Genomic DNA, 25333 nt, shown 5'->3' on the forward strand with positions numbered 1-25333 from the left:
ATAGATACACGAAAGGTATACCCATAAACATTTATTTGTACATAGAGTGAAGGGAACTAAGATCACTCACTGCCTGGATGAGAGGCTAACCAGGTCTCTCTGCTTTGACAGGACACTTAGATGTTACCAGTTACATTCTTCATTCAAATGTCAAACAAAACATGTTCATTTAAATCAAATATTTGCACTGCAAGTTATTCAGCTGAGCACTGATATTCTGTACTTAACACCAACCAGACAAAGGAACCTGTGATATTAATATTTCTGCCAAGAGGTTATTTTTTATAGTTTGGACCTAGAAGTACTTGACTTTGGATAGATCATGCTAACATTCTCCCCCAGTTTATTAATGTACATTCTGCTTTACAGAATTAAATGAAAGTAAAACTAGCATAAGAAATAAAGTCTTGGGGGTGAGGAGCACCAATATTGTCATTTTTTAAATTACTGGATAGAGGGCTGGATTGAGACTAAGTTATTCAAGCTTTAGTCCCTTTGAATTTTTTTTTGTTTATCATGACTTCGTCCTATTGATTTGAATGGGATTAAAGCATGACTAGCTTAGTCTGGATCCAAACCATTATACATAAACTACCCTAATACCCCAAATTAAGCAAATTGATATAGCCTGTAAGAATCAAATACCAGTGAATTTTGGGGGGAGCTACAGTGGGGAAAACACACATGCATACTCAGCAATATTGAATGTGAAACCTTTTGGCAACAGAGGTCACCATTAAGCATGCTCAAGCCTCATTCAAACCATACACAGCTGGGTAGCGGACAGCAGCCCTATGCTCCCATCCAGTGATCCCTTATGGCTGGGGTGGGCAAGTGACTCAATGGGCACACAGAGCTCTGTCACTTGCATGCACAGGAACTCAATGTTTGTAGTGCAGTGCTCAAAGAGTTATGGACTGGGGGACTAAAACTGTGACCCCATCCTTTTGAGTCCAAGATTAAAAATCCCATGGAACTTAAATGGGATTGGCCTCAAAACAGGACATTGTAGGCTTGCAGCTCTATTAAATTTCTTGTCACAGTACAAATTATCTTCTTTCACTGCATTCTGAACATGCTTAAAAATAAATTATATTTCAAGGGATGTAGTGACATTTGGTTAATAATTACAGCATCCAAATTTATAAAAAAGGGTAGTTATAAAAGGTTACACCCCTTTTATAGGTCTCCCCCCCCCCCATATGGCAACTGGAAAGTTATATTTCCCTTACCAGCAGTTTTTGAACACAATTTCCTCTATAAATTTCTCTTGATACCTCCATTTTCTGTCTACCTGTTGCTTCAAATCCTTCCCTCATCATCATGTTTTATGTCAATATAGAAAGAAAAAGGTCTACATTGTCCCTGCTGAAGTATAATTGGCACAATAGTGTGTCATGCAAATATTATTTACATTCTTTTTAAAAGACGTGTTTGACTACAACATAATGGCTCTCACCTTAGGAAAAAAATCCAATTTTGGAGGAATCAAGAAGTTCCAGCTCTAGTGCTGAAGGAAAGTGTTTTGCCCTGTGTACAAAAAATTAACTACTGAATACTATTCACTGCATGTGCTCAGTTGGACTTATGCTAATAAGTCTCTGCCATTTAAAAATGTGTTTTTAAAAAGGTACACGCTTTCTGTGTCCATTGTCAGCTTAGAGTTGTTTGGTACATACAGCTTAGAGTGCATGCCTTTATATGTTCATAACATTTCAGTAACAATGCCCGATTCTGCTGTAATAGCTAGTTTCACTATGAGAATCACAGTTGACATCTTCAGACTAAAAAAGGAGATGCTCATAGTGTGGAAAGCAATACAAAACAGGGGGGCACAATCCAACCAAACAAACTTTTTTTTTTAACCTACCTGATTTCAGAGGGTGAGATAACCATGTATTCAGATCACTCTCACTGAAATCTATGGGACTTAAAAGGGCTGAACTTTGGCTGGATCGTACCCCAGGATTGGTCCAACAGAATACAAAAGCCTTGTATAGGAAGTTTTGAAAATCAAGGGCTGGTCCCCTTACCGGTTTGTCACTTTTTCATAATTATTCACAGCAGATGCTTGTTTCTCATAGCCTCAGTTGTGGCCTTAAAATGCATATACTTCACTGCCAACCGGTGGAAGGTTCAAGACAATTAAGTAAGACAGACACAAATATTTATGCAGAAGCTTTCACAGAAATTCAAAATGTTAACCATTTGTGTGAAACCTGGCAGAAATATTGGCAGACTTTCTGAACCGAAAATAATGATGATAAAAAAGATAGTTAGATCCATAGGCAATCAAAACATATTTTGGCAATGCAGATGATATATTGTCCATGAAGTTCTGTCACAAGCTTTGAAGAATACTCTTTTGCTTCGTCTCTTTTTAAAAGTCAGACAACATATGCAGCCGGTATCAGTCCAAAGAGGCTCCTAGAGTTATCTCCAATTATTCTTTGTGGGGCTTTCTTTTCGGCTTCTCTTCATAAGATTCTCCATATTCGTTTACTCTGCTCTTATCCACAGGATAAAGCCTTACAGATAAAAAGAAAAAGAAAAAGTTACATTTCCTTAAAAAAAAAACCCATCTACCACCACATGTTCGTACTTGGGCTACCTACCATCCATACACTTATTACTCCATGACTAATAAATGATGTAAATAAAATACATTCATACATCAGCTCGCAATACCAACCATAGCCTTCCTCTAAATGTCGTCATAATGGTAATTATTATTCTTACTAGCAGAAGGCCTGTCAGATTTAATGAGGAAGGGAAGCAATGGAAAAGCAAGTGCCATGAGCAGAAGCCAGGTCTGATTTCAAACCCTGGCTCCCCTTTCCCTCAAATCAGTCATGGCCTCCACACCCTAAGAAATAGCATAATAATACTCCCTCTAACTCCAGCCCAGGAGATGTCTTCCCTCCCACCTCCTTGTTAACCCTTCAGAAGGGAAAAGAGGCCATTGCTCCCTACCAACACACTGTCCAGGCTACTTACTCATTGTCAAGTTTTGCCCATACTGCAATATCCCCAAATGCAACGCTGCCATGAGTGACTGTCATTCATGGGGTCACGAAGAGTCGGACACGACTGAACGACTGAACAACAACAAAAGGGTTACACTCAAAAGAGCAACATTGGGATGGGAGCTATTCATACTCCTGCTCACCCCAGCTATTAAGATTAAGCCTACTCCTGTCTGCATATTAATTGTCATGTTAGAGCAGCATTTCCCAACCTGGGGCCCTCCAAACGTGTTAGGTCTACAACTTTCATCATAGCCGTTGGCCATGATGGGAGCTATAGTCCAAGATGTCTGGAGGGCACAAGGTTGAGGAAGGCTGCGCTAGAGCAGGGGTGGGGAACCTCAGGGGTGGGGTCCCAATCCAGACCTCCTGGATCCCCCAGGGGGCTGTACATCCTGGCCCACACCCAGTTTCCCCCGTTTGATGGTTGCCTGGCTTTTGTATAGTTTTTTCTCCATTCTAAAAGATTGAAACGCCTGTCCTAAGACTTAGTTACTGGCAGTAACAGCTTTAAGCTACCATATGCTGGGGTTTGTGTGTTTGTATTTTGGCCTCACTCCTTTTTCCTTTGGCCTACCCACCACTCGCATGCAGCCTCCAAGAGCTTCTGAAATTGAATTTGGCTATCAGGCTGAAAGAGGTTTCCCACTCTTGCGCTAGAGTATGACTGAACATCAAGAACTGGATTCTCTGAAGTGTCTAAAAATCTATTTAGTGCTGTACAAAGATAAAATAAAAGGCAATCCCTGCCTGCAAGTGTGCAAGCTAACTGATACAAAGGAGGTTATGGAGAGCTGGTAGAGACAGGTGCCACACAGCAAATTACAACCCTTTAAAAAGGGATGTCAGGATTTCACAAGTACACCTGACCAAGGACTGGTGCAATATATCAATACACCCAGCCAAGGACTAGTGCAAACATAACACTCCTGAACTCTTAAAACAGGTACAAGACTTGAAGTATGCTTCAGGATTGTGGGCTTCCTCCCAGCCCTTCATCTGTCTTTCATGAAATTCCCTCTGCCCTTCAGTGTCACATCAGCACCAACATTAACAAAGGATACCCACATGGTATACAGAGCTACCAAAATTTGTGTCTTCTCCCCTTTTATTTGACAGAAGAATCAAAACTGAAACATTAGTAAGACGAGGGAGTCATACCATCTTTGGTAAAGGTAGACCAGGAACACTACATCATCTCTAAAACACGCCAGCCGATGAGATGTTGGCATTGTGATGATAAATGCAAAAATATCATCAATGAACGTGTTGAATGCCTGGAAGGGATAGACAGGAGAATGCAGCTTATTTAACCGCACATGAGTTATGTTTTACTGCCCAAAGGCACAGTTTTCAAGCAAATAAGCCATTCCTGATGACATGTATTTAAACAGAGTACCTGAAGCAAAAATAAAAAGAATCTGAAATTAAAGATGTAGTCAGATAGGTCAGTCTCCCTGCCACCCTGAAAGTGGCACGTCACTATGCAGAAACTAAAAATTAGCGTGTGTATGTGTGTGGGGGAGACTGTTTGAGTCCAGAACAAGAAAGAACGCATGTGCAAAGGAATACCAAAGCTCAATCAACACAAGGTTTTATGACTGGGAACTGGTCATAAAAAGGGCCCCTAATATGGCAAAATTGTGGGGATAAATTTGTTGGATAGAGACAAAATATAATCCCTAGCAGTGGCTGTGGACCTTTATAGACGTTCTTCACATAAGCCAAGACCTAGACTTGCAGACCTATCCATCTTGTTACTGCCAAGCTGAATGCAGTCCATGCCCCACATATTGTAGTCTACCTGATGCTGGGCATCCCTCTCCTGCTTTATCAGTGCAGCTCTGGGCAGGGTGCAAAACCCAGGGGGGTGGAGTCCCTGGTTGTCCGCCATATGTGGCTGATGGGCTGTGCTTGAACAAGTTATTCAGACGTGACCTACAGATTCTATGCCCAAGCACTTCTTACTTTCCACCTCCAAATGCAGCTTCTTACAGTGAATTCAGAGCTGCGCCCAAAGACCTCCACTAGCATTTGGGAAGAGCTATTCGGGGGAGACAAAGAATAAGGTAGAAGTGTTCTGTGCACCCATCTCAACCAGATTAAATGTTTTGCTACATTATTATAACAACTTCTCTATTGATTTTATCAGTTACTGACAAGTAAATTTTCTATTTGTCTTTTTGTGATCCCAGGTTGGCCAACAAAAATCCACTGATTGTGGTTTGATTTTCAAGCAAAGGGTAATAATTGATGGTTCAGAATTACAAATCTTAAAGTGTGAAATTAACTTACTTTATATGTGAATGCCTTCCATGGCAAATGTGCAACAGATTTCATCTAGAAGACATGAAACCAGATGTTCATATATATTAAATGTAGTGAAGGAGGTTAGACAAAACAAAAAGTTAAAATATCCTGTTAAGCCTCAAGTTACCTTATAATTTACGAAGAGTTGCGGCAGCATAAATAGAAATCCAAAAGCATATACTCCTGTTGGGGAAGACAACATGAATTTGCCTTAATCTTTAATGTTACAGAACAATGAATTCAAACACCTTTTCTTTATTTCTACCCTATTTGCATATTAGGACACACTGCCAAGTGTGGTGCGGCCACATGTAATATTGAGCTTTTGTCCAAATTTAGGCTCACAAACAGCCCAATATCACATGTGGTTGCAAATGATGAGAGAATAAGGGCACAATCCTATGGGGATAGGCGGCCACTTCCGAACTCGGAGGCGACTGCCTATCCAATGCAGGGCAGCAGAAGCACGGAGGGGATTGTTCCCTCTGCACTTCTCCTGCCCTGCATTTGCAGCTAGACAGCGGATTTTGGCTGCCTAGGTGTGGGAAGGTGGGGTGGGGCAGGAGACTGCTGGACGACACATAGGATGTGTCATACCAGCATTTCCACCTTCCCTGCCCTAGAACGCCCCATTTTGGCCACTCCGTGCTCCTCTTCCGAGCACGGAGCTGTTCCGCGCTGAAGGGGAGGGGAGGTCCGTTCTCCGGGAACCGACCTCGGAGCACAGGCTCCGAGGTCAGTCCCCAGAAACCCACATATTCTATGGCTGTCTAGCTGCTGACTAGAGGCTCTAGGATTGCTCCCTTAATTGCTTTTGGACATTATGGAGGCTTGGATCATATCATTTGAAGCATTAGAGATGGACCCTCCCCAAAAGTCAAGTTTTAGTACAGCTCCAGTTCTAGACTTGAAGTGTAGTTAGTATAATATCGCAGCTAAGAAATGTGGGGGGGGGGGAGAGGAAGTATCCATTCAAAACTACCCCAGCAGACATGAGATCACTAGGCAAACTTTAGTAAACCATAATCTCAGCTTCAACACTCACCCCTGGGATAAGGGATAACAGCACCAGCCTACCTTACAAAGTTATTGTGAAGATTATCAAGATGATATAAGTGAACAGTTGGGGCACTCTTGGGCTGCAATTCTATGCACACTTATTCGGATATAGGCCGCACTGAATTAAGTAGTGCTTGCTTTCAAGTAGGTATGCTATGGAAGTCATTTGCACCCATTCCACTTGGCTGCAGCAGAGGGAGATGTGAGACAATAGGGCCCACTTTATTAGCTTGGCTAGGACTTACTGCCATTTGGCTCCTTCTCTCCCAAAACTGCCACTCTCAATGTTATTATTATAAACATTATTAAACATTTATGTAACTGGATGAAGAATTAAGTGCCTGAACTTGCTTGTTTTCGTGTCCTCTCCCCCTCATTTTTTTCTTTTTGTGTATTGTGCTTTTGATTTTAAACCTGCGGGCAAGGACTGCATTCTTTCAATCTTTGTACCATACCTAGAAGGGTTTAGGTCTTCCATAAATAAATGAAAAGTATTCTTATACTAGTAAACCAAAATTGCACCTTGCTGCAGCTTTCTACTTCAACTGTCAGCTGCCAGTCAAGAGGCATCACTAGCACAAAACCTTCTAGCTCCCTTTCTATTTATATTGGAGGGCTACATAATTACATGCAGAGCCACCCATATGTTCAGGGGCTGGCACATCAGGAGGAAACTGATGTAATGAAGCAGAATGAACTGGAGAAACAGTATGGACTACACAAAACAATAAAGACATACGGTAGTAACCTGTACTGCCTGACCACTAGTGGAACTGACGAATAGCACAACAAGAAATCGCGGTTCCAGAAACAAGCGGCAATGCTCGTTTCCAGAACAGGGTAGGTCAGCGGCACTCACAGAGGGGAGTTCTGCTGACCGGCTCCATTCCAGAAACAAGTGTTGCTGCTTGCTTCCAGGGGTATTTTTGGAACTGCTAGTTCCTGTTACGCAAGCAGTTGGTTCTGCTTACACAAGAGAACCAGCAGAGGCACAGTAGCGGTATAGGATACTGCTCATAATTTAAAAATCAAATGGTATAGTCTAGCTTCTATTAACTCCTGCTTCTTTGACAACACGTTATTTTATTTAATTATTTCAATGTACTGGTACAGGAATTATTTTTTTAATCGAGAATGAGATATTAAGCTTCCAGGGGAACCAGGAATATTTGAATCTACTGAATTCCATCTACTGCTCTCTATGGCTGACTCTCCTGGGGTATCAGCTGGTGCCCAATAATGCCGACCCCTGATGTCAGCCCTGAGTTCAGCTCTTGCCGGACTGCACAACAATGCCCAGGGCATAGTCTGAAGGCACATGAGGCAGCCACCTTGCTGGTCTGGGTCTAGTCAGTGCTTGGAGGGGAGACCACCTAGGAACCACATGTAGCCAGTTTGAGTTCCACAATGGAAGAAAGGTGAGGTATAAATGTAATGAATGAATGAACGTCAGTATTTTAGATGGATAATCACATCTGAATGCTCCCCAATATCAAGAATTACCTGCATATAGAGCACTAACGTCTAGCTCTTCTTAACACTTTTCCCTAGCATCCTAGTTTTCTACTTGAATGATTTTTTTAAATTTGAGGAAGCATTCAATGTGTGATTTCTCTCATCTGCATTATGAATTAATAAACTCCAGCAAGAGTTTCACCACAGCTAATTATAAGAGACAAATTTCCAGAAGTGCTATGTTCCAAAGAACCCCCTTGGAGAATTACTTCAGTTTGCATTCTTATCTTTAAAGAACTAGACTTAGCAAAACACATAACAAAACACTCACACTTACCATTTACAAAGCTGTTAATTAACCATGAATACCAGCTAATGGAAAAGAAAAAAGAATGCTATTTTCATTCCTGGACAATTTAAAAACAAAACATTCAACACTGAAAATGTCTTTCTTTTCTTTTTTTATAACCCATACAACACTATTTTCCCTGCCCCTACCCCTTTGATTCCTCTGTGCTTTAACATATAAGGCACTTAGCATTCAAAAGTCACAGATATATACAGGGTACAGCATTGGCAGGCAAGATTAGACATTTAGGATATACAGTGAGAAATATGTTATAACACCCTTCCCCCGGCATTTATAGCAATAACACAATGACCGAATTGTAACTCAACACTAAGAAAAGGGGAAGCCCCCCTGCAACATTAATACAGACCTATATATATTTAAATGTTTGTGGCTTCATACATCTGAGTTAAGAATGGAAGATGTCTGGGAGAGATGGAAGCACCTCAACCTCAAAAGGACAGTTACTGTGTGTATAGCTTGAGGAAGTCCCTCTAGATGCGTTCAAATTTGTGAGGTTTCCCCTCTCTTATAGAGGCTGTCTGCTCATGCAGCACATGTCTGAGCATTCACTGAGTAAAGAGTATTTAGGTATGTGTTTTTCTAGTAGTGACTGCTTTCTAGAATGGTACTGCAATTTGGAAGCTCCATGATAGAAATGATAGGATTTGAAGATAATGTTTTAATGGAAAGGGTAAAAGGGTTTTACATGTTTTTGTTAAGAAAAGGATTCGAAGATAATACATTCCGGTATAAGGGGGTAAAAAACGTGAAATAATTTTACTAAAAGCACAACACATTTCTCGGTAATAAGCATTTCTACAGCATTATAGGGACCATACTACAAATAATGAGGCGCATGTGGGACAGAGATGGGCTCAGTTCAGACACCACTGTCAAACCATGGGGTTTGGCTGTCAGGAACATGGTGTGGGCCTGCACAATCCTTCCTCCCCTCATGTGCACCCTTTCTCTCCTGCAGTTCCTGGTAATCATAGTTTATCATGACATCCAAATCAGACAAACTTTGCTTTCTGTCAACTACTGTTTGCCTTCAAACCATAATCAGAAGGCAGACTTTGAAGTGATTTTGCAACACATTCCTGAAGGCCAAGCCATGGTTTGGTAGTGCCTTGTAAACTAGATCATTACAGTATCACAGGATCCTGGCACTCTTTCAGAATGGTCAAGTGGATATTCTATGCAACATTAACTGAAGAGAAATCACAAAAGATTTATCACTGTAGATAATAACACCTTTATCAAACAAACTGCCTTTTCGGACTTCTGTAATTGTAAGTTATTATAAGGAAATTATAATGGCTCTAGGTTATGGAATATGACATTTTAAGTGGTACATTTTAGGTTTTTAAAATAATCCACAGCACCTTACCTTTTGTATTTGATATTCAGCAATGAATAAATTGCACCTCCAATACACAATGGGTAGAGCAAATATGACAGGTATTTCATCGCCTTACAAAGAAAACAAAGATTTGTTCAACCCTCCTTGTATTTTATTATTACATTTTTATCCCACCTTTCCTCCAAGCTCAAGGTGGAATTCGTGGATTTCTCCCCTTTTATCCTCTTAATATCCCTGTCATAAAGCTTAGGCTGAGATGAGAGATTGTGACAGACCCAAGGTTGCCCAAGAGTAGAATCTCGGAATACATGGTCCAAGATCAATATCCAATCATCTACATGTGCCAGAGGTTAATCTTTCAAAGAGAAAATTGGGAAAGAGTTGGGACCCCACTGGAATGAGATTAGGGCATTTCATCCAACTCTTGCACCTGCACTCAGTACAAGATAGAATTTTGTGACCTTCATAGGAAAATGGACAAGAGGCAGAATGCCACATCAAAAAACCCACTTAGTATGGAATCCCCACAAGCAGCCAAAAACCACAAGTTCTACTCACTTGAATCCAGAAGCCAACTGAAAAGACCATCACAGACGGATGTATTTTCAGAAAGAGGGGGAAACCATATGTAATACTCTAGGTCAGCCTTCCCTAACCTCGTGCCCTCCAGGTGTGCTGGCATACAACTCCCAGCATGCCTGTTACCCATATGGCAGGTACAAGTTGCATCACTTTTATTCTGGCTAGAGAAGGCTAGCTAATAGAAGCCAAAACCATTCTGCCTGGGGTTGTTAATGCTTCCCTTTGGGAGGTCTTGATTGGCTCAAAACTGAAATCACTTGGCACTTTCCCAAGAACCCAATATTTGACTACAGTTCCCGGGAAACATCATCCAAATTACAATCTTCCCATTTGGAGCAAGACTGTGGATAGGGCAGACACTTTGTAGCTTCAGGCCATACTTGGAACAATTTGATTTCTGGATTTGTGTCAGAGACAAGGAAATTGTACCGTTGATCCACCTATTCAGTGGCATTTGCCCAAAGACTGCTCTCAAGTGCTTCCATTTAATCCAGTAGGGCAGTTCTAGAGAGTTGCTCTGGACCTTTCCTGTGAGGGCTCCCTTATGGGATTCTATCTTGTCTATTGTGTCCAGCTGTTTATGTCAGGCCACTAGAGAGTTCAGGAAGAGATCTGGGGTATGATGCTGTCAGTGTGCCAACAATGCCGGCTCATTCTTGCTCACCTTTATCCTGCATGCTCCATTTTTATGCATTGCTTGGACTTGGCTCTATCAGCTCTTTGCTAGGTCCACAACAACAAATTAATATGTTCTACTCAGTTAAGAGCTATATTAAATACGACGTTACAGATTTACCTTACCTGGGTATCATATTCCTCAGTTTTCCTTTCAGACTCGGTAAATGCACCAAACTGTATAAAACGAAGTAATAGAAGCAGCTGTTAGTATATACACATACTGAACATGTATGAAGGGAATTCTGGCTGTTAAATAGTCTTCATTTCAGAAAGAAAACATAAAATTATGAGACCAAGTTACAGTCTGGAACAGTCTTCCCCAACCTAGTGCCCTCCAGATATTTTGGACTTCAACTCCCATCAGCCCCAGCCAACACAGCCAATAGGAAGAAAAGCGGGAGTTGTAGTCCAAAGCATCTGGAGGACACCAAGTTGGGAAATGTTCGCCTGAAGTATGGATCAACAACCAATGGGGTCTCCACCAAATCTGGCCTGCTGAGAGATGCCAATAGGCCCTCCAGTTGCCAGTCTAGAGGCTAACAAGGTTTGGAGAAGTGGCATCTGTGGCAACTAAACTAGTTAGTAGCTCATTTTTTGAGCTGAAATGCTGGCCAACTCATTTCTCAAAGTGAACTGGTCTAGGTTTCTGGTCAGTAATTAACAAAACCAATTGCTAACCAGAAGCCTAGAGCAAATAAATGAAAAGTACACATGGAATGCTTTGCAGTTAAAGGGAGGCTGTTTACAGAATAATATTCAAAAGGTAAAGGATTCTATCATAGTATGGCTGCCAGAAACTCCATGAGGTAAGATGATGTGTGTTGCTGTTCATCAGCATATTTAGCAGGTGAAGTCAAGAGAGTATCAAGAGAAATATCTGTTACACTTTGGGGTACAGTAGAGCTGGCTGAAGGCTCAATGGTTGTTTAACAATTGTTGGTAATGCTGAAACTACAGTTCAGCCTTATTTGTAATAGGACTACAATACCTTTATGATTGAAAGCAATATTTTTCAAAGGTGAAATATCAGATCCCTTTCATATAATTCCAAATAAGAGCTTTAATCTGTTACCTGTTCAAATATATTACAACAGATTAAAACAGATTAAAATTAAATCTGAACTCTAAAAAGTACTGTTTCTACTGTTTGTCCAGGCTAGTATTAATACTCAAAACCCTAAATGGCTTGGAGCCAGGTTATTTGAAGGATCGTCTCCTCCCATATGTATCTGTCCAGACCCTAAGATCATCTCCAGCGGTCCTTCTCTGGGAGCCCTTGCCAAAGGAAGTGGGGCTTGCGGCTACCAGGAAGAGGACCTTTTCTGGTGTGGCACCCCAGTTGTGGAATGAGCTTCCTAAAGAAGTTCGCCTGGTGCCTACGCTGTGCTCTTTCTGGAGCCATGTGAAGATCTTTTTGTTTTCCCAGGCATTTTAGCATTCCAGTCTTTTAGCTCTGTTGTTTTAAATCTGCAATTGCATTTTAAATCTCTGCATTGCTGCTAGGTTTTGCTCTGGTTGTATTTTTATACTGTAGTTTTAAGCTATTATATTTTATATTGCATTTATGGTTTTAATTTTTGTGAACCGCCCAAAGAACTTCGGCTATTCGGCCATATACAAATGTAATGAATGAATGAATGAATTTGCAGGAGGAGTAGAACAAAAGGTCCTAAAACGCCAACGTATTTTGCAGCCTAACTGCAATTCACACATACTGATAGGAGACCATATGTTTTGATCATTTTGATTAGAAGAAAAACGTTTTCAAAATATAACAAATGAAGCTGTGAAAAAACCACCTTGTGTACCTTTACCCAGAACGGTCAGGTTGAGACCATTCTAAACAATCCTATTGTGGCCAGGATACAGAGTTTTAAGGATTTTTTTTCAGGTTGCAGTCAGATTTTTAAAAATAAAATTATTAGCTACAATCTATCATAGTGAAGCACACGTATAACTCACTGGAAATGCCAATAATTATTCTCTTGCCTGTAGCCTAAGTGTTGACTTCACATATGGTGTTTTTCCATTTTTCTTAGCTTCCATATAGGATGGATTTGATATGCTCACAGAATTCTCAGCAAGCACTTAGCTACTCGAAATACATGATCAAGAAGGCACTTTTCACTGGTGGTTCCACCAGCAATGGAATGTTCTCCCTAGACAGGCTAGCCTGGAGCCCACTCAGATATCCTTCCAACACCAGGCAATGGCCTTTTATCCGCCCCAGGTTGCTTAAATAGTGGATTTGTTTTAGCTGAATTATTTTTATGCTGGTTTTCTAGTTTTGTTGTTTTTGCCTATTTTTTAATGTGTTAATGGGTTTTTGTGTGCTTTTAATATTTTATTGGAAGCCACCCATGTAGGCCCAGTTTGCACGTAATGATAAGTCGAGTGAGCGAACTGCCTTCTGATTGTTTGGTGCTTTATATTCGGTTTCTGAAAAAAACCCAGGAACCCTGGATTGTTAGTTGTGATATCTGAACCCGACACCCTGGGTTGCTAAGGGTTAAACAACCTAGAGTTTGAACCCATCATTTATTGTTGGGTTCAAACCTGAATGTTAGGTTGTTTCGGAATGCGGAAGCAAACTGGAAGCGGCGGGCACACGGGAGAGAGCTTGCTCGCTCCTCACCAACTCATGGGTTGTTTAACCTGTGAATTGACTTTATGTGTGAGCCAGGTCAATGCATTTGAAAGGCAGGATATAGATCTAGGGGTCAAACAGATAAATTACTTAGGGTCATTTCATATTTAGGATTTACTTTCTTCAAGAAGAGATGGAAAAAAGCTTTTTGTACAGTGACATATATTAAAAAATAAAGACTATTAACCCCACACTCCCAATGCTGCTGCTCTAAAATCCAGTTTGAAGCCATTTCCAATAATAGCTATTAAGGAGAAAAAAGTGGCAGGAGATCAAACACAGATCTCAAAGATCTCACACATCACATGTAGTTTGGCCCTTAGTAGCATATGCTATAATTAGGACTATTCCAGAAGGGGGGTTGGAAAGGTCTGAATGCAGTGACTTATATATAAAAACAATTCTAAAGAACCAATATGATACCTTAACTGCTGGCATCAGGCCACTCCATTCAATTGTCATTTTCAATGCTTTCTTCACTTTCCAAAGCTAGAAGGTAAAATATTATCTCAGTATCATTAATATATCAATGTATCACAAGTTCACCTTTCTGAATTATTTTATCATTTGCAGCATTTTATATTGTTAACAGCAAATGTAAAATAAGACAGTGAGCTACAGTTACTGTGAGATCTAATCCAAAGTGGTAAATCCTGCATTCCTATGGAAAGACACTTCAATAATTCGCACCTGGAGAAAGACTATCAATTGACCAGGGATCTATGGTTGTGGAGGAGTATAATCATGCTCTGGAAGCAGCATTTAGTAAAATATATGGGAATGTGGAGCAATATGTTGTAGTGTATCTCTAGCCCTGAACAGTTCACGGCTCCAGCCAGCGTGGAGCAAGAGCTTTGTAGTACTGAATCAAATGACTTCAGCATTTCATAGGTCACTGTTGGGTCCTTTAAAAAATGTATACTACTTTTAATTTACAAATTAATCTACTTCTGCATATCTGAGGAAGCACCCAAGTATTTAGAAATTACTACTGTATTCTTGGGTGGTCCCATTTTGCAGTCAAAATGATAGGCATCAGATCGCCCAGATTTAGTATTCCAAATGATAGTATTGACCTTTGTGAGGTAAGTATTTTCTTTTTCTGAGTTTTGCTTAAATTATAAACACACAAATCTTAACTCTTCAGATGACATTACACTGAACAACTTCATGCTTACTTTTCCTGTTGCCTCCTCTCATATGAGAGGTCTACTTAGGTGATCAGAGTAATGTGCACAGGGCTACTTCCATGTGCAGCTATGTCCATGAGCCCAAAATGTTGCTAACGAAACACAAAGTTACAGTTGAGATCACTGAGTTCTCAGGTTCGCATAAATAGGCCAGTCTCACGAGAGAGGGGAAAAGCCATAAAAAGTAACATGTAAAATAGCCTTTAGGATTATCAACATTCAGAGCTGTGCTTACGCTGTAATTCTGTCAGAATTCAGAAAAAAATCAAGGTTTAGCACAGAATTGGCTGAAGAATCTTAGTCTTCATTTAAAATAAGATGAAATTTCTAGCCCTTGAGGTTCTGAAGATCTGCCTGGAAGGGTGCAGGCAGTGGCTGTTGAAAGTTCCAGCCATCAGAGGATGGGGCCTCAGTGCCCCTACATAGCTCTTCCTTCTTCCCTATGACTAGCAAAACTAGAATTACGCAAAAACGTCAGAGTAAACTATGTAAAACGAGAATATGCCAAATTGTTGAGCCTTTCATGGTACAGAATTACATTTTGTCCATGCAAAGAACACACAGCCCAGTTTATGCAACACAGAACTGAAGCAGTTGGAATAGTTTCAAGCTAAATAGTTTTCAGTTAAAATTTCAGTTATAGGGTCATTGGTGATCGAAGTTAGTTATTTAACTAACTGCCATCACCATCAGTTCAACATACAAACTAGTTAAAGAGACAAACTACTTGGAATTAAGCTGGTTTTGATCTATTAAATTGGATGAAGTCAGTTTATATCTGCATATGCTAAGCTGATTTGAAAACTGGGCTGTGCTTATTATACATAACACACACAGATGTGTGGCAACTCACCTCAATCACTGCCCCAACACCAGCTGGAATCAGCACCAACAAGCTTGTTTGCTCATCCAAAAGGAAAAGAAATATGATCACGGTACTAAAGCATCGCCAAAGCACTGTATATAAAAAGAATTCACATTAGTACATTGTGGGTTTTAAAAGAATGCATTTTTACAGTCTGGGGAACGCTATGGCTAATTATATTTAAAAATCACATTCACTTTGTTTTAACAGAGTTCTACGTGTCCAAGCACTTCACTCGGTTTCTGTTCACAGGCTCTAGAGCAGCCTCCTTGTGGAGATGTGTCACAATTTTGGAAGTAGCATAAAATTTCCTTTGGATTATAGTAAAAAAATATATAGCCTTAAGCGTCTGTAACGTCAAGTGAAGGCTTGCCCAAATGAAATGAACCATCACAAAAATCAAACAACTGAGACAGAATCTTTATGCCTCCCCACCAATATATTTCATGGTCAGTTCACGTAAGCATAGCAGAAAAATCATCAAGTGCTGAATAACTGTATGATGAGAAATCATATGATGTACATGCATTTGTGAGCAAGCGCTCCACAACTGGCACCTTGACTGGGGAGGTTCCGTTTTGGGTGCCTTGCTCTGGGAGGTTTGAATGTTGGAAGCCCAGAGTAAGGTCTTCTCAGTAGTGGCCACTGCCACTTTAGAACTTCTTCCTGATCGAAGTCTGCTGATTGACATCCAAAAGTATATGAGCATGTCATGTTAAAACAGCATTGTTCTGTCAAGCTTTTTAACAGCAAGTTTTAACTGGAATGTTATTCTTATCTGCCATTATCATTCTTATCGGTGTCATGATCTGAGTAACAATTAGTTTTATTTACAACTCTTCTGGCTGCAATTTTGTAGTGTAAACCTCCATGGGCATTGATAACAATGGAAAGACTGCCCAGAGAGTTCTGGCTATTTGGTAGTAGAGAAACGTTATATATAAAAGATGGTACAGAAAACTCAAATTAAATAAGTGCATTCCATACCTGCTTTTGTAGACATGCCAATCATGCTCTTCTTTTTCTTCCAGAAGCTGATGTCATTTTTGAATGCAAGGAAATCAAAGAGAAGCTGCAAATGCCAAACACCTTTAACTTACATCTGCCATTAAGAGGGAGCTGTATAATTACCGTTCTACAGTCGGTATAGCCTTGCAGGCAAGTCCACTGCAGGTACTAGCCCACAGCATTTTTTTTACTAACCACCTGACCAGATATAGCTATGTTTGTGGCATTTCAGCAGCCTGAAAGAAAAGAATTAGCTGCTCCTGTTTATGAATGTTACTCTGCCACGTTGCCCAATTCTTCTTTGCCATAGGCAACCAGTTGAGCTGCTATTTTCATGCCTCTCTTCGCAGGAAGTATATCTGATATTAAAAGCCATTTAATAAACATACACACAGAGTTGTGTTTACACAAAGCAATAGATTCAGGGACTCATGGCAATCTTCCTGAAGAACAGCAGCAGTTAGAAATTAACCTTTGCTTATTGTGCATTTTTGACTTTGAGTATTATATCCATCAAGCCCACTTGCAAAAGTTTCCTATCAGCAATTTTGAAAGCAGGTTATTGTGGGAAATTTAGCATATACTTCAAATACAAAACAGAAATGTTTATATCTCAGAACAGCCCAAATATTGATGTTGCTGAGGTTAAAGGGTGTTTTCAGGTTCGGAAATTTCTGCAGAAATATTTTTCAGTTCAGTGAAAATGTTAGAGGGAAACCAGTATTGCATATAATAAACCTATGTTTTATCTTCCCCTTTTGACAACACTATGATCTGGTTCAACCACCAAAGCCATGGTTTACATGACTGCAGGTGAGCTATAGCCAGGCTCAGGTACTGCCCCTTGCCTCCTCCTCTGAACACTTTTGCTTCCATTTTTGTCTAAACTGTGCACAGCTAGACCTTGGTTTGTTTTAACTAGCTAGAGTTAGAATAAAAACAATGTCCTGACTCACATGTAATGGGAAATCATCTAAACCATTGTCTAGATGATTGTCTGAACCTGGCCTGCGTTTCCAGCTTTTACCTGATAATGTCCACCCACTTCTATATCACATGAAATAATGAGGTCAGTGACTCTCAAGTAACACACCAGCTTGAAGCCCTCATTTACAAGTCATTTGACCTTTATCAGAATGAAGCCTCATTAGAATATAAAAGTGTTTGGAAACAAGTAATGCATTTTAAAAGTGCATTACTGTTGATAATCAGGCTTAAAGAAAATAAAAACTGAATATTTATCAGAACAGCTGAGCCAAGCCCTGCCAGAAGTCTTTAAAATGTCCTGAAGCTTTATAATATTGGCTATAGGCTTTTTGTTTGACACATGGCGGGTAACTGTATATCAATATGTGATTCCATACCTCCTGGCCTCATGCAGTCTCCCCTGCCCCGAAGCCCCTCCTGTCTCATTCTCTCCCTTGTTTTTCTGTGCTCGCCAGACCTCTTCATATGGATCAATGCCTCACCAAATCCCAGCCCTCATTTCCCAAGCCCCCGCTGCTTCCCTAGGCTGCCTTCTCATGGCCCTGGCTCCTTGCCTTGGCCAATGTTTTCTCTCCCTTCCCTTTTCGGAGTCCTGCTTCCTGTCTTTCCTCTTTCTTGGGACTGAGCAACTCAGCCAATGGCAGCCAGAGCACCTTACAATCACAACAGCTATGTTAATGGGAGACTCTTGCTCCTGCCCTGCCCCTCTCTGACACTGAAACACCCAGACAGTTTTGGCTATTGGGCAGATTATAAATGTAATAAACATATATACTTTTAAAAGGGCATCTCCGATAATCACAGCCAGGAGCTTTATTACCACAAAATACCCATAACACACTGCAATATGAAATCATGAGGTTTGAAAAGATAATCACTTGACATCTGTCTTGTGTTACACAAGTATTAAGTATTTAAACATAGTGCTTAAATTAAATGTCTAATGTCTAAATGTGTTAGAGCCAGTGTAGTGTAGTGGTGAGAGTGACGGACTGGGAGCCGGGAGATCCGGGTTCTAGTCCCCACTTGGCCATGGAAGCTCACTGGGTGACTTTGGGCCAGTCACAGACTCTCAGCCCAGCCTACCTCACAGGGTTGTTGTTGTGAGGATACAACGGTGAGGAGGAGGAGAATGTAAGCCGCCTTGAGTTCCTTGCGAGAGGGAGAAAGGCGGGGTATAAATGCAATAAATAAATAAATAAATAAATAAAGTCTGGTTTTTCAAGCTTATCTCTACACTCATGGTTCAAACTGGGCTTCTAAATTAAAGCTGAGATTCCAAATAGATTTCTAGATGCCCATAGACCTAGTCAAAGCGCCTTATGCATGCCCATCATTATTAGCTGCATTTCTATTCTGCCCTTCCCTCCACAGAAACACAGAGCAGTGTTTTGGTGTTGCAACTAACTTGTGAAACAAATTAGGAGGAGAGATAATTACTTGCACAGGCTGACATTCATGACAATGTATTTCAACCTAGGTTTCCCACATCCAAATCTAGCACTTGAGCTACTACACCGCCATGTGTATCTCTACCCAGCCTTAATTTAAACATGCTCTCAACTAGAACCAGTGCAATTTTAAGGAAGAGTTCAGAGTATATCAGCCTTCCCCAACTTGGTGCCCTCCAGATGTTTTGGATATCAATTCCCACCATCCCCAGCCACCATGGACAATGGTCAGGAATGCTGGGAGTTGTACTCTAAAACATCTGGAGGGCACCAGGTTGAAGAAGGCTGGAATAGATCAATAGAATTCCATATTATTAGATACCCATCAGACAGCAGTTATTCATGCCTAAACACACATTATCCACTTACATGGAATGCTGCTACAAAGAATGTCAAAGCAAGAAAATAGAGGTTTGTATCCACAAAAATTCCCTTTACTTCATCAGCATCTTTTTCTGAAAAGCCTAGAAGAATGAAGAGACAATACATGAGCTTATCAAAAAGCTCAAACAAAAGTTCCTAGAATTATAAGTAGCTCAGATTTGAGATGATAAAACATTATGTTTTTTTCTTTGGGGAGATGGTATCACCTAAATTACATTACGAAGGAATGGAACAGTAACTAAGGGCCATCATATATGAGTAATTAGAAGGATGCATATATTCTGATTTTTAGACAATGCACCGGATTAGTAAAATGTTGCTCAAAATTATGAGTTCACTATATGCATGCAGACACACATATTGCATGCACAGAACCTCCCACTGAAGAAAATGGAAATGCCTCCATTGCCTTTGGACTGCACGCACTGGGCCACCTGGTTATATAAGACTTGATCCAAACGAGTCATTTGCCAACATTCAAATAATTCTTGCACACACTGTGCCACTTCAGACAGCATACTGTACAGCTGAATGCCTTCCCATTAAAATAATTTCCTGGGACAAACAGAACTAGCATATGAAAGGCAAGGCTTGCTATGTCCAGGAAGTTGTATATTGGGATAAACATTCAGTCATGTCAACCCCACTGTCCAATTACAGTCTGAAGTGGTACAGACCAGGTGCAGTTTCATCATTACTTTGCTCTGTTTGTGTGAGCAAGACAAAACCAGGATGTTTTGTATAGCCTCTAGACTTTAAAATGGTGTCTTCAATCTTGAATAGTACAAAAACTAAATATCCAAAATACAAATCATTTAAACAACCATTTGTGATCTCCAATACTGTTCTTGCAGAAATTTCTAAGCGATCTCACTTTACAAAGTGTTCCACTGCACTCCCACCAAACAAACAGAAACGAACTTACCAAACTGCTGCAGGGAGTACACAGCATCTTGCATGTGGATCCAAAATCTGAGTTTTCCCAGGGATATTTTATCATATGACACTGTAAGTGGTAGCTCTGTTGTTGAACGGTTTATTATCTGCATTATTTTAAAAAAATTATTTGTCAGTAAGATTAATGCTGACATCTTTTACCAATTTCATCTCTACTTGTTCCCAAATTACATGCAAAAGGGCTACATCATACAATAGGACTGCAGTCTAATTGTGTAATCGTATAAGTAGAAACAGTAGTATCTTATTAATATTAGAGTTGACAAAGATGATTAAGGATTTAAGAATATATTCTTCAAACCAACCAGGAGATAAACAATTATCATTCTGAAAGGTCTATATAATATCTATAAAATCACTATCTCCTGAACAATATTTTGAAAGTAACACCTATTCTGATAGCAATTGACTTGATTCCTACTCTGGTAGGAATTATATTTAATCTTTATCCAAGAATAGAAAGAGTAAATATAAACTGCCATCCATTGTATCACATATAACAACCATCTGTCATAATGAAAAATGCAACATCCCAATTGGGAAACGTGACATTTTTAATATTCCATGCCCAGTTACCTTTAAATGTATTGCACACTTGCATTTAAAAATGCTGAGATGCTACATCCCACACTAGATGAATGGTCAGAAGGGGTTCCCATAAAGTTCAAAGGAGCCCTTGAGTCCGTTAATTCCCCTTCTCCTGCCAATCCTCAGCCAGGTGGATGTAGTTCCCAGTCGTTGTTCAGAATAGGGGTGCACAATCTTTTCAGATCTGAGGGCCCCATTTCATGCTGGCTTAAGGGTTGCACACTTCCACATACACCCCTCCCCCAGCTATCCGCATACAAACAGCTCTTTTCCCACTGCTGCTAGCATTGTGGAAAGAGCAATCTATATCCAGATTGCTGGGGGTTTGGAGAGCCTTCTCTCTATCCTCTCCCCCAGCGATTCTGATACAGAAGGCTCCCCATTCCCTCCCCCAGAGATCCTGATACAGATTGCTCTTTCCTCACTGGAAAGAGGAGTCTTGATCGCTGGGAGCAATGGTAGAATCGGCAGGAAATTGGCAGAGGTGAGGAGTGCAAGGCGGGTGAGTAATGGCACAGAGAAGAGTGCAGTTAAGACCGAACTGTCCTACTGCTCCCCAGCATGCACGTGCAGCCCACTCACAGTCAGTGGTGCAGCTAGGTCATTTTAGACCCTGGGTGTAATGGCCTTATGGGGGGGCCCTTTGGACCGCCATGTGTATTACTTCAGCTGTAAAGCACACAACTAACATTTCTCTTCTCCAGCTTCCCTTCCATGCTTTAAAACTGCTTCTACATTCCTGATATATTAGAAAAACAACAACAAACTGTTTGCCATCCCTGATTTTTAAAAAAACATACTCTGAACAGTTTTTCATTTTAAACTCATGTAAATCATAGCACCATCATGACTACAGGAGTTTGCTTCTGCTGTCCTCATCACCTGCTGCTCTCTGGGTGGTCATTTGGGGGACCCCTAGGCTGCGGGGCCTGTACTTCGGCCCCAAGGTCCAGCTTTAGCTGCACCACTGCTCACAGCCAAAGCACAAGCAGCCTGTGTGAGTGGCTGCTGGATGTCCCTATAGGAGGCATGCAAAGGCTTAATGTGTACAGTGAGTTGGACACCAACATTCACACAACAAGCATGGCAAGCAGGAGAAGAGGAGAGTGAAAAGATTCTATTCAGCCTTATGAAGTTCCCTCCCCACATGTTCAGCTGCATGCCAGGAAAGGGATGGAGTGTTTGTTTTAGTGTGCTTTTACCAGGTAGCAGAAATAACGGATGCCCACTGAGACAAGCAGACAGTATGATAAAAATATGACGACACACATTCTGTTCCTTACCATTAAATCTTTCACTCTGTTGCTCAGCTGATCAATAAATAATATTGGAAGATAATGCACCGTCTTGCCCAACTGGACCCTGCATGTTAAAAGGATTTTATTGTAAGTACATTAGCTTTGAAAGAAAAATTTCAGTTCTAACTCAGTAAATGTATCATTTTTATCATACACATTTTTCAGTACAAAGCAAACACTGTGGTATCAGCTAAACATTTCTCCAAAACATCTATGAGGAAGTCTTGTTTAGATTGAAGAAACACAACCATAGTTTTTTTGATACAGGGAAGAAAACATTAACTTAAGCTTGACATTTTCCACTGTGGGTCAGGCTGTATGGAGTTTGGGTGGCTCCTCTACTCAAATTAGTCTCTCTTAGAACTGCAAGCCAGACAAATGTCACTGGCCTCTCAGGTAGAACATGGCAGCCTCTGCAATCAGTGGCCTCTGATTGTCACCTGTCATCCAGATTGCCAAGCCCAGAGGCAAAAAAATGGTTAGGGATGACAATGGGGCTTGGCGTAAGGCTAATTTGGGAAGGGACATTGGTGCTTGATTTTAACTTCCTTGCTAAAGCATTCCTCTTGCAAAAACTGTGTAGGGTCTACAGAGATTGTATCACGTGATACAATGAACTTTGTATCTATTACATTTGTATCTCAACTTCCTCCAAGCAGTTCAGGGCAGCATATAAAGTGCTTTCCTGTTTCTATCCCCAACACCTCACGCAAGTTACACTGACATATAGTGACTTGCCCAAGGCCGCCCAGCAAACTTCATGCCTGAGCATGGATTTCACATGCAAAAAGCAGAGGGCCAAAACCCCCACAAAGTCAACTGAGCCTGTAAACAATATACATAAAGTAGGTACTGAAAGAACAGAACAATGTAATGTATTACATCAATGATGAAAATAACACATATTGTAGCCCAAAACTACTATATAGGCTAACATACACAACATGGACCGTATAAGATTACACTGCCATGTTCTATCAATAACACCCACCTACATTTTTATAGGTTCCACTGACTTTGTCTATGAATTTTTTTGAGCAAGGATTTGAACACAGGTGTTGTTGGTTCAAGTCCAATAATCCACCTAATGCTACACAGAGTTATTACATCACCACCATCCTCTAGTGGAGAAAAGAAATGTTAAGTCATGGTACTGCACTTGGCTTCAAACCCCAACCCATCGAAACAGGTTTTCACTAGGCCTTTTACTAAAAAGTCTATTAAAATGGAGGCAGTTACTTCAGCAGCATTCAACAAATTGTCTTTCTTCAGACAGCTAATCTGTATGTTACCCTAGGCCTGGACCCTCCCGTGGGCCATAATTCTGCCACCAGAAAAAAAGTCAGCGATTTGCCATCAAACTTCAGCAGCAAAACACTGCAGAGACTCAAAGGGGCCATGTTTAGCTTGAAAATAAGCTAAATTTGGCACTTTTGAGTCTTTGTAGTGGTTTGTCACTGTATTTTGGTGGCAAACCACAAATTTCTTTTGTTCCCACCACCAAATTTCAGCAGCACAGAGTTGGTGGCAGGCCCACATGTGGCCTCCCAGGCTGTGTTGCCCACCCCTGCCTGCCTTCCTTAGACCGTGATATTAAAGGGCTGCTCTTCACCCAGTGTTCAAATATTTTTGTGGGCTTTAGGGCTAACAGCAAAAAGCATCAATATTAGCTTACATTTTCATGTATCTGTGCACATCAGCCGGAAGAGAGGATCCATCAAAGACAAAGTCTTCCACCATAACATTTAAAGTCAACCTGGACCTCCAATGTGAGACAGGCTCATCTAGGGCATAGGTTTGCTTTTTTTCTGCTTCAATTTGCTTTTCATTTTAAAAAGATACAAAAAAAGATACACAAGTGAAAATACAAGGTTCAATACCACTTCAGAAATCTAGGTTTATAGTAGCTACAGCAGGAAAGTTGCAAAACAGCTCACAATTTGCTCATGATTGCTTACAGCCTTTAAGTGCCTGTGTTTTCATCTTTATTATGTAGCCATTATAATCTCATCTGAAAAATAAAGCTTCTATCCTTCTCTGTGTCAGCATTTCTTCAGGCAAATAACACAGTGGAGGGAAAACTTCCAAACTGTGAGCAGAGTAACTGAGGAGCCAATTCCTCTGCAATGTTGCACAGAGATGGTGCAACCATCTGACAACAGCTCAGAAATACAAGTTGCTTCAGATTTCTATGATGAACCTGATATAAAATTGCCAGGTTCTTCACAGAAGATATTTGCCTGGTTTCCACTGACTAGGTTCATGCCCTAAAAGGAAATGTATAGAATGGCAAATAACTGCCTTCAGTACATAGAAGCCCTACCTTCAATGTACTGAAGTGAGCATAAGCATGTTCTAAGCATGTCCATTTGCAGGTGAGAGAAAGGCAAGGGAAAGGACAATTTGAATGCACTTGGTTGAGATAGCAAATGCACTTCATGAGAACAACATATCAGCACTGTTGCTCACTGGAAACACTGTAAAACAGAAACCTACCAAAAAGAAAAAAACCTCACCTGTGTGATAGGCTCTCCTGTGAGAAGATTAATTTCTTCTGGTTTAGGTACCATATATGTTGTCAGAGGGCTAACTATATGCACCTGCTTGCCATCATGCCAAGGCAGAATTCCAGCATGATGAAGAAATATGTATGCATATAATGTTCCATTATTTCGTGTTTTCTTTGGTACAGATACATTAACTGTTCTAAAAAATAAAAAAATGAGTAATGTTTACACTTCAGTATAATCATATCAGTTTGATCACAAATAGAATTGCTAGCATCTCAGACAATGAAAGTGAAATCCTGTTCTCCATTTATTTAGAACTTTGAAGTGTCTTTTAGATTAATGTTGGCAAAAAACCCTAATTCAAATTCTTGTTTGGATCCTGAGTTTTAGTTTGACTGATTCCAATACATAGCATTTTTTATTTTATTCTAATTTTATAATTGCAGGCATTTTAACGGCCACATCTGACAAAAGCATAGAACCCTTTTAAAAGATCATTTATAAAGAAGATGGAATTTCGGCAATCAGGATTCCCTACATCCACTTGCCTACTTGGCAGCAAAAGCTCTGCTCATGGGATGCAAACTACTGCTCCTGTCCTCCCCCATTCTCCATGGAAGAAA

The 25333-nt window shown here is 40.5% G+C and overlaps 1 protein-coding gene across 1 annotated transcript in view; it reads right to left on the reverse strand.

The window, feature by feature from the left end:
- CLPTM1L (CLPTM1 like) overlaps nucleotides 1-25333 on the reverse strand; it is a 30743-nt gene continuing 5410 nt past the window's right edge. Inside the window, exons 3-17 of the mRNA XM_084850662.1 lie at nucleotides 24717-24906; nucleotides 23876-24021; nucleotides 22186-22264; nucleotides 20283-20400; nucleotides 19343-19437; nucleotides 16515-16599; nucleotides 15516-15619; nucleotides 13896-13961; nucleotides 10949-10999; nucleotides 9593-9675; nucleotides 8188-8222; nucleotides 5464-5519; nucleotides 5322-5366; nucleotides 4188-4303; nucleotides 1-2528 (exon numbers count right to left, since the gene is read on the reverse strand). Coding sequence (XP_084706788.1) covers nucleotides 2444-2528; nucleotides 4188-4303; nucleotides 5322-5366; nucleotides 5464-5519; nucleotides 8188-8222; nucleotides 9593-9675; nucleotides 10949-10999; nucleotides 13896-13961; nucleotides 15516-15619; nucleotides 16515-16599; nucleotides 19343-19437; nucleotides 20283-20400; nucleotides 22186-22264; nucleotides 23876-24021; nucleotides 24717-24906 — 1354 coding nt within the window. The 3' untranslated portion in view covers nucleotides 1-2443. The remainder of the gene's footprint in view (nucleotides 2529-4187; nucleotides 4304-5321; nucleotides 5367-5463; nucleotides 5520-8187; nucleotides 8223-9592; nucleotides 9676-10948; nucleotides 11000-13895; nucleotides 13962-15515; nucleotides 15620-16514; nucleotides 16600-19342; nucleotides 19438-20282; nucleotides 20401-22185; nucleotides 22265-23875; nucleotides 24022-24716; nucleotides 24907-25333) is intronic.

Source organism: Heloderma suspectum, chromosome 4 (genome assembly GCF_057233095.1).
Source record: "Heloderma suspectum isolate Gila_16-S chromosome 4, 16-S_ref, whole genome shotgun sequence".
In the NCBI taxonomy this organism is placed as follows: Eukaryota; Metazoa; Chordata; class Lepidosauria; order Squamata; family Helodermatidae; genus Heloderma; species Heloderma suspectum.